The sequence below is a fragment of the Solanum verrucosum genome, unplaced genomic scaffold (assembly GCF_900185275.1).
Source record: "Solanum verrucosum unplaced genomic scaffold, falcon-dt-bn FXZP01000032.1, whole genome shotgun sequence".
NCBI lineage: Eukaryota > Viridiplantae > Streptophyta > Magnoliopsida > Solanales > Solanaceae > Solanum > Solanum verrucosum.
In genome coordinates, this window is record NW_026020569.1 from 311,037 (window position 1) to 321,608 (window position 10,572).

At 33.2% G+C, this 10,572-nt stretch overlaps 1 protein-coding gene across 1 annotated transcript; it reads left to right on the plus strand.

Moving 5' to 3' along the window:
• Positions 1 to 253: 253 nt before the first annotated feature.
• LOC125810774 (uncharacterized) lies at positions 254 to 5,312 on the plus strand. Its single transcript, XM_049490263.1, has 5 exons — positions 254 to 516; positions 1,297 to 1,536; positions 2,820 to 2,903; positions 3,771 to 3,900; positions 4,022 to 5,312. The coding sequence occupies exons 1-5, from the start codon at positions 269 to 271 to the stop codon at positions 5,102 to 5,104; spliced, it is 1,785 nt and encodes a 594-aa protein (XP_049346220.1). The 5' UTR covers positions 254 to 268; the 3' UTR covers positions 5,105 to 5,312.
• Positions 5,313 to 10,572: the final 5,260 nt, after the last annotated feature.

Below are 10,572 nucleotides of genomic sequence, written 5' to 3' on the forward strand. Positions count from 1 at the left end.
TTATCACAACCGAAAATTAAATTCGTAATAGTATAGTAGTTCTAGTTCGTGCCCTCGTGCTAACCAAATTAGCGTGTCCACTAATTACTGGAGTAATTAGTAATTAGGGACAAAATGGTCATTTAACATCAACAGGGCTTAAATTTCCCTCCTCCCTATAAACACCAATTCCCCACGAAGCCTGTTCAGTGTACGGCCTTTTCTGTCTCTCCCACAAATACATTTTTGACCGTTGGGGTTTTTACAGAGAAGAAGAAGAAGCTGGAAAATGGGTGCTCGTGGGAGGAAAAGAGCTGCTCCGGTGAACATCGACGATGTCGCCGGCGATACCCAGGAAAAATCTGAGTACGAACAGTTGAGGGAAAAAAGAATCAAGGAAAATCTTGAGAGGATGCAAAAGTTGGGGATTTTTGACATATCACTCAAACTCAAGCCTGTTAGGACACCCATCGTTCGCAAAACCCCTCAGCGTCTCTCTCCTGTGCAGCGTTCTGGACCCACGCGCCGGTCCTCCAGGTATACTCCACTACTTTAGTGTATTGCCCAAATAGTGTATCTATTTTTTTTAACACTGATGCCGGCACACCCACTATTACTGTTAAACTGTTCTACTATAAATTACTGTGGAATCTTGATGCGGATTAATTTTGGTATTTAAGTGGAGAAGGGTAGAATGGGTGTGTTGTTGACTTCCCATATCCGTTGGGGTTGAGGTCTTTGGTCTCCTTGTATGGTTTTGGACAGTTCTCTCCTTGTGAGCTAGCTTTTGGAGTCAAATTAGGTTCAAGATTCCATTTATTGTCATGGTATCAGTGTCAGATCCATCCAACTTATTGTTTATCCGGTGTTGGGGCCCATCTTATATTGTCCACACTCTAGATGTCCAGTCTTGGTGTGCGAGCTTCATGAGTCAGCTTTTGAGATTGAGCTATTGGGTAACCTATTATCCATCAGGTTTGAAGCATAAAACAAGAATTTCTCTGTTGTGAAAAATGATCTTTCATAGATTAACATTTTCACTTTCACTTACTTGGATATGTTGTCTCAGAGGTGTAGTGGTAGAAAGGAACAATGGATGTAAATGTACTCAGTATATACTAACTTTAGATCCCTATTTCTTCTCTAAGGTTTACTGGATGTAAGGGGAGCATGTTCAACTATTTGCTCCTAGATTTTCCTTGTCTGCTGACTGTTCTGCAAGATAATATGACCATTTAATACTTGCATATAAATGAGGAAGAACATGGGCATGTCGTAATTTCTAACGCCTAATTCTTGTTTGCTTGGGTATTTTAGGCTGCAGAGTGCGACACCAATCAGCTATTCAGAGGTGCATCCGTCGAAGATTGATAACTCCTTGGATGGTAAGCATCATTTGTTGAGGGAGGAAGGGGCAAAGCCAGAGATTTACACGGAAGAACATGAGAAATTGTTGGGTACCACTGATTTGAGCTGGACTTTTTTTGTGGATGGATATGGAAATGATGGGAAGAGAATCTATGATCCAGTCAAAGGAAAAACTTGTCATCAGTGCCGGTAAGGAAGGAGATATGTTTGTTCTTATTATTTTATGCTTCATGTTAACTGATTTTCATCAGCCTGGCTGCGGATATTACTGGGAACCTAGTAACTTCAGTAAATTCTTGCTTTTTGATGTACTTATAAGCTGCCTGTTAGTTACACCGACCCATATTGCCCTGGTTGATGGACCTACATCTCATCACTAGGATAAAACTATATTGAGTTTACCCTTGAAAACACAAATGCCTAACTTTTTTTGTTGTTTAAGTTAATTCTTAGATGCTGCCTATTCTTCATGATATTGGAGTTAATTACGTAAACAAGTTGAAATTTCACACTAGAAAAAATAATGAACAATTGGGGAAAGCAACTGGGTAAATGAATTGTGTTGTTAGCTGTCTATGAATCCCAGTTGCTGTCAAATTGCCTACTTGTATAGACACTAAGATAGTATTTGATATCTTTGCAACCTTAGGTGACATTGGCAAAATAATGAAAAATTAGGAGATAATATGAATGGACTTGGAATGATCTAAGAGATTAGCTCAATCAAATTTATCATTGCTTAATATTGGAACCTGTGTAAATTTGTATTTTGAGGGTTACATTATTGGTTTTATTAGCCTATCTCAAAATGGTGCTAGTGCAAGTTATTCTATCTGAGCCTAGATGTTTTCAAATATGCATGGAGTTAATAATGCTTTCTCTATTATGATGAATCAAGTAATCCCCTCCCCCATTTCCCCTTCCCCCTACCCCCATTTTTTTTAGAAGTAATGTTTGCAACAAATACTTTCTTTGAACAAGGAACAAAATCATGACATATTTTCATTCGTTTTTCCGCTCATTATGTAATGCTACTTAAATGCCGATTTGATTCTCTCTCTCTCTCTTTCTCTCTGTGTCAAGTTATTCTATCTGAGCCTAGATGTTTTCAAATATGCATGGAGTCAATAATGCCTTCTCTATTATGATGAATCAAGTAATCCCCTCCCCCATTTCCCCTTCCCCTACCCCCATTTTTTTTAGAAGTAATGTTTGCAACAAATACTTTCTTTGAACAAGGAACAAAATCATGACATATTTTCATTCATTTTTCCGCTCATTATGTAATGCTACTTAAATGCCGATTTGATTCTCTCTCTCTCTCTCTTTCTCTCTCTTCTCTCTGTGTCACGCACACAGAGATTTGCCAGGCAGTCTTATTGCTTTGTTTCTCATGTATGTGCTCATTCAATACAGTTTCCTCTATATGAATATATTAAGTTGACAATGTGGTTCTTCACCTTCTTTTGCAGACAGAAAACTCTTGGTCATCGTACTCATTGTAGCAATTGCCAAATTGTTCAAGGACAATTCTGTGGAGATTGCTTGTATATGAGGTATGCCAGCATGCATATCAAAATTTCAGTATCTTCTAATGTTAAGTCTTTAAATGCTCTCAATATGCGAAACTTCTCAAATAAGATACATTTCATCGAGTAATGTATTTTATCTATATATTCATGTATGTCTTTCTGTGCCACTTGATGATGAAACCACTAGTTCTATCAATTGTCTGTATATTTGGTCCTGCTGAGCCTTATCAATCAGCTTTGACGATATGCATTTATTCCCCTCTCATTTAACCCGTTGTTCTGATATCCTGTCCCCATGCACATATATCTAAGGTTATGAAGTTGTATTTGTTCAAGCCAATAAGAATTACTCTGGCATAGGGATTACATGTTTAACAGTTAAGTTCTTTCATAAACACACAGCCTTGAGCTTTCTAAGACGGGATACTAGATTAACTTTTGCTCTTCATATTCTTCAATTCCCTTATAATGCAGCCCATGTTGTGCATCGGTGCTAAAATCCTACTGTGGGCAGCTTTTATTTTCATTGTATGAATAGAAAAAAAAAACGCAAGATAGATTCTCAGATACTGGTTGGAGAATCTCCTTTATACAAGACCTACAGGATGATACTTATTTATTCTGATTAGGGTGAACTTCAGAACTTGTAGTTCTTTTATCATATTGTTCTGGATGTCTCCTATTATAAGATCTGCAGGACGATGCATATGTTATTTGCATTAGAAGGGGATCTTCATAACTTGTTAGTTGTTTTAACATGTTGGTCTGGATATCCCCCTTTACCCTGGGAGTAGCAGGAGTGCAACAAATGGTGCCAAGTCACATTTCCTCTTTCAATTTGCAAATCTGCAACCTCTTCCTCATTGTGTTATTTAATTTTACTCAATGCAGATACGGAGAACATGTACTCGAAGCGAACAAGAATCCGAACTGGCTTTGCCCTGTTTGTCGAGGAATATGCAACTGCAGCTTGTGCCGGCAAGCAAAAGGTTGGGCTCCTACTGGTGCTCTCTATAGGAAGGTAATAATCTTTATAAGAATTTCATGCTACCATACATTTGTCTGTTCTTTCAATCTCTTTATTATATTGTTTCCTTTTTTCCTTTTCCATTCTCAAACTCTTGATTGTTTAACTGATCCAGATTGCTAAACTGGGTTATAAGTCAGTTGCACATTATCTAATTCAAACCCATCGAGCTACTGTCAGTACCGAGAACAACTTGACACCATTCTCTGCAAAAAGATCACTACCTTTCTCAGATATGGAAGGTACAACGAAAGATGAGGGACTTTGTGAGGTGAAACCAGTGACGTATGATGCCAATGAACCCAATTTAGCTCCAGAAAGTAGTACAGAGCCTTTGCTGAAGTCCATTGTTGTTGAACCCTTATTACTACTGAAACATGACCCTGGAAACAGTGGTACAGATCTTGTGCTCTTAAGTGATAATGTAGGAAACTTCTCAACAGACAACAAATCAGGAAATGAAAATGCTGTGCTGGTAGGCAACTCATTGACTTCTCAAACAGAGGCAAAACCAGTGGACTATGATGGCCATGAGCCCAACTTAGCACCGGAAAGTAGCACAGTGCCCTTGCTGAAGTCCATTGTTGAACCCTTGTTGCTAATGAAACATAGCTCTGAAAACAGTGATAAAAATCGTGTGTTCTCATGCGACAATGCAGGAAATATCTCAGCAGACAACAAATCAGGAAATGAAAATGCCGTGCTGGTAGGCAACTCATTGACTTCTCAAACAGAGGTGAAACCAACCTTAGCACCAGAAAGTAGCACAGAGCCCTTGCTGCTGAAGTCCATTGCTGAACCCTTGTTACTACTGAAACATGACTCTGAAAACAGTGGTAAAAATCTTGTGCTCTCATGCGACAATGCAGGAAACTTCTCAGCAGACAACAAATCAGGAAATGAACATGCCGTGCTGGTAGGCAGTGCATTGACTTCAAGTACACCCATGCTTACTGAATTGAATGATGTCTTCAAAGGCGAGTCACAACTTGGTTATGAATTTGACGTTGGAAAAATGCAATCAAAAGAAGAAAAAGAGGACAGCACTTGTGTCTTGGATGACAAAAACTGTCATGAGGTTGCACCAGAAGTAAGTTCAAAGTCGAAGAAGAAGCCTTGTCGAGCTGCTGCGCAAGTCTTTGATACTATTGCTGGAAGATTAAGGCAGAGACGTGGAAGAAGCAATGTGGAAGCATAACAACATCTCAAGTAACAGATAGTGGGATGGTCTTTTGCACCTGAAACAGGTTACGACGTTTAATGGTTAAGCATATAAGGTCTAGGTGGCTGGTGGTTTATGCTAAATGTTATATATATAACCTGTATAAGGGTGTCATTTTGCAAAACTATTTAACTAAGTTAACTGAAGTGATCCAATATGAAATCTGCTTTTGAGGTGAGTCAAATACCTAGTACTCTTCTAACAGAACTTTTGCAGTGGATAGAAAATTAAAAAGGAGCTTGTAGAAGCACTTAATCGAGGTAATATCTAGTCAGCTATTTGCAGTGCTTTTACATGATGACTGAATATTTTTGTACAATATATCATATTAGATACTTGCAGTAGCCCAACTTAAGTGACCAAGCCACCAAGTTTTTAGTTAGGCCCAGAATGTGGGCAGCTACAAGAACAGGTCCACTTGACAAACAACACGAGGCACACCAACTCATTTAACACTTACCTCTCAAGTCTCGAATAAATTGCCAAATTGGTTTTGTAAAAGACATAAACTTATATACACTGACATGTAAAATAATCATCAGATCAACTAATCGATAACTATGGGTTACCATTCGTAAAAAATTGATTACTAATTTGAAGAATTTTACTCTCATGGTATACAAGATAAATAAGTTGTGATCAAATCTTGATTACAGCGGTTCTTGTTTGATTCCCCATCTATGACATTATTTGTTCAATTCATTGAGAACATGTGAGTTGCATAGTCCTTTTATGAATTTCACACACAAAATTTACTTGGTTCATGTGATAAGAGGCAATTTCCTTTATGACATATTTTCCAAAATCTACAAATATGTGAAGTGTCAATTTTTTTCCCTTCTAAAACGCATGTGCAAATTTACTCCATCCCCTCTCCATAACTCCTCAAATAAATGAATTTTGTGTCTAACTCACGATGAAAAAATTGTCTAAATTGATACAAGGAGATATTCATCCCTTTTAAAAACTCTATCTCGCGCCTAGAGTTAAACATCTGATGCGTGACTATTTTTCAAATAGAACTAGCTCATACAACTCATATTTCAAAAAATCTATAGATGCGAAGATTTTCAAATGTAAGACTCACATTAGCTTGTATTTCCCCAAGAAATAAAGTGAAAGAAAAAAGGGAAAAAGGAAAAGTTTGGAGGGAAAAGAAAATAAAAGGCTACATTTTGTTGGTAGTGGAAATTAAATTGGCAAAGCAAAGAGAGGAAGTTGCGGGAAAAAAAAGATTGTTGATAATAATAATAATAATAATAATCACTTTAAAGAACGCACTATCACTTTTAAAAGAAGAAAATTAGGAATAGAAAAAGACATAAGCTACTACTACGTCCCTCTCCCAAGAACGTGAAAAGGAAATCATTATATTTTTTTTTCGTTTTAAACATAGCTTTTCAAATGTAATTATGAAATATGAAAATTATTGTTTTCTCGATTGAAAATAATGTAAAGAGTTCCTTTAAGGTGACTTCAATCAGGGGGTTTTCAAATAGTTTTATTTTATTTTATGTGTTTGTAAAAGTTGATTTATTTATAAATATTTAAATATATAAATACTTAAGTCGAAACTACTATGACCCGTGTTCAGAGTGAAAAATGAAAAATTCACTTCATTATTATTAAGAGTTTAAGTTAAAAATTACATGCGCATAATATAGTCAACTGCATCACGCTTAATTGAATTTAATTAATTTATTAAATGTTAATTAGTGACCTTATTTTTGCCCTTCAGTATCAAAACTTGTAATTATTTTAGTAATACAGAAAGGGAGTGCATCGTGAAGAGACAATGATACATTATTTGCCTCAAATCAGTTTACATGTCTCTCTCCCATTATTTAGACAAAACATAGTTCTAATTTCACGATGGTGTGGTCCTGTCTCTTTCTTGGAAAAATATTTTTGAGTTCTCATGATATGTAACTTCAATTACTAAGATTCATTTATTTATAGTCGTCCATCAATATAAAAACTTTAAAGAGAAAGAATTATTTTTGAATCAACTTCTAGAGGGAAAAACATCAATTAATTTGGACCGGAGGAGTACAATATATTCATCGATTTGGTGAAAATATGGGAACATAAATTTTTTTATTTCTTTCTATTCCTCATCGTTTTGATACACACAACACTAACTATGATAAAAAGAGGTTCATGACTTTCAGTATATCTCAACATGTTTTCATCTTTGTGTTTTCGAAGATCAAACATTTGCATTAAATGTTTGCCCTCTACGAAAACTTTACAATAACAAGGTAACTTCAAAGTTCAAAATAGTGAATTATTACAATCCCTTAATCAAAGACAAAAAGTATATGATTGAATAATAAAAAAAGAGAGAAGAGCACTAAGATATTTGTGAATGACCATAAGAAAAAAAGAAGGTAAGACAAGTGTAGAGAACCACATAAAAAAGTTCATGCATTTCAAGAAAATGGGATTATCTTTTAACAAAAGTTTGATGGCTTTTTTTAAAAAAAAAAACTAATTGACTTGTTGGGAAGTTAGAAACTAGTGGAGATTCCACACAAGGTGAAAAAAGAGGAAAATAAATTTAATTTATTAGTGATTCCAACAACTCCAACAACTAAGAAGGACAGGTTGGGAAAAAGATTGAGTTTGCATTAAATGTGTCTGTCATAGTGTAATGAGTCCAAAAAAATTTGTAGCCTAACCCCTAGGCCCCTACTTATTGCCATTGCCCATTTCTTAGTTGGACAACACATTCTTCCCATTTTGTAACTCACATATTTCAGCTAATAGAATCATTTAAATTTTCAAATGTTTAGCTAATTGTAAAGTATTGGCCATTTGGTCCAAAAATTGAAAAAATAGGGTAGAAAGAAGTGAGGTAAAATTGGAATGGACAAGTCAAACTCAAAGGCATGTAAAGACATAATATAGGAAGTTTAAAGACAAATACCTAACAACATGTGCAGCATTTTGTTTGAAATTGTACCTAGTAATTGACTGTGTTGATAAAGTCAAAAGAAAGTAATGGCAATTGTGGTCCATAAATTATTTTATTTTTAAAAAAAAGAAGTTTAAAATGTAGTCAATTTGGTCCTTTTAATCTTGTTGGTGCCAAATTTTTGGGTATCGTGCACCCAACTCTTACTATCCCAGGACAAGGGAATCCTAAGGCCATGCAGTTAATTCCAATTCTATATACATTATCTTCTTATTGAAGTTAATTGAGAAAATGACATAAATAGTCTCTTAACTATAGGAGAAGGTAAAAAATGATCCCTTAATTATACACTTAACGGATTTAGTCTTTTAACTATTCAAAAACTTATCAGCTTTGGTCCCTTAACTATACACTTATCGATTTTAGTCCCTTTACTATAAACTTATCGATTTTAGTCCTTTAAATATTCAAAAATTTATCAAGTTTGATCTTTGTCCATTTTTTAAATACAAATAGCTTAGGTTTATATTAACGGAAATCTTCGTAAAATTAAATCATTAACCCATTTTTTAAGTTGTTTCTTTATCCTCGCCCTTTTTTCTTCAAACTACTTTTTATGAAAAGAACAATAATGTCAACGATTCAAAATAAAATTAATGAAGAAAGAAGATATAAGTCCTAATTTTATTTAATGGAGGATAAATTTAAGCATATAATTATTGATAATGACTTGAACCAGCACTTGAATATGCTAATCAGTACGGATTTTATTTAATTTACTAAAATTTCTTTACATAAAATAAAATGAATAGAATAATTAAATTGATCTATTTAAAAAAAATAAAAGAAATGTAAATCTACCATTTTATAAATTTCAATTTCTGAAAAATTAAATAAATTCCGTTCAATGAAGTCATTGGAGTACAAATTTTGGATTTAACAGGTAATAATTTTTTTCTTTTTATAATAAAGTTAAGCATTATCAAGTCATTAATTAGTAGAAATAATATGCTTCATTTTATCCTCTCTTGAATGAAATTATGACTTATATTTTCTTTCCTCATGAATTTTATTTTAAATCATTGAGGTTAAGGTTCTTCGCATCAAGTTAATTTGAAGAAAAAGTAGCAGAGAGAGAACCAACAGAAAAAATTGCTAAAGGATTTAATTTTTCGAGACATGGATTCCGTTAATATAAACCTAAGCTATTTGTATTTTAAAAAATGGACAAAGACCAAACCTGATAAGTTTTTGAATACTTAAAGGACTAAAATCGGTAAGTTTATAGTTAAGGAACGAAAACTGATAATATTTTGGTTAGACCTACTTCTATAGTTAAGAGACTATTTATGTCATTTCCTCCAGTTAATTAGCCAACTGATCGACGAGACAGTTGTTCGAATGATAACCAATCATAAAAAGTTACTCTCTTTATTTAAAATGGTTTCGTTCATGTTTATTTGTTTGTATTTAACTCAGCATGCTTCTTAAAAAATAATAAAAATAAAATAATTATTGAATTATATCTTTTAAAATTATTATAAGTCATTTGATATCAAGAAATAAATAATACCAATAATAATGAAAAAATAGATATAAAATAATAAATTATTTTTTATTTTTTAAAATTAGATAAATAAAATTAAATACTTATGTATATAATTTATCCAGAATCTAGATGGTGAGTTTGTTAATGAGCAGTTGACCACGTGTTACAGTGCTTTTGACTGAAAGCACAGTAATCATTATCTTTACATTATTTGACAGTGTGAGGATGCTTCCATGATTGAGATTCTAGTCAATTATTTTTTTCTCCTCTTTAATTTCAATATACCTCCAACAATTATTTATTAATGTTTCAAATTTAGAATCCTTCAAATGATAAAAAGTACAACAATCTATTTATACTACCTTCACCATTTTTGTCTTAACTATTTGAACTTAGTAATTCCTAAATAACGTTTACCTCCACCTGTCTTTTCTTATTAGCAAATGGAAAATATTACTTATATATGTTGTTGCTTGACTGATTGGCACATAGTTTAAAAAAAAAATAAGAATTTTTAAATCTGTGAAGTAAAATAAGTCATTATGTAATTATAAATCACCTTTTAGTATCAAGAATAAGATGAAATGAAAATAGAAATTATATTATTTATAAATATAAAAAAAATTACATCCTAATTTATATGATATTCTTTCGCTTTTGAAATTCAAACCAACTTTCATGTGACCGTATTTTTTTTATGTTTTTTAAAATACTTTATAGTCAATTATTGTAATTTATATTACTTTTTATGTAGTTTTTTCAAATATATAAATTTATTTTTTTTAATGTTCAAATGTATGGTTAGAATAAAAAGTTTTTGACTCTCAAAATTCAAATTATGCCACGTAAATTGAACAAATAGAATTTTTTTTTTTGAGATACGTTAAAAAGGGAAATTATGTCACTAAATTGGCTAAAAGAGAGTATTCAATTACAATGTTAAATCCAGCCAAAACTTACCCGCATTGAGTGTATATA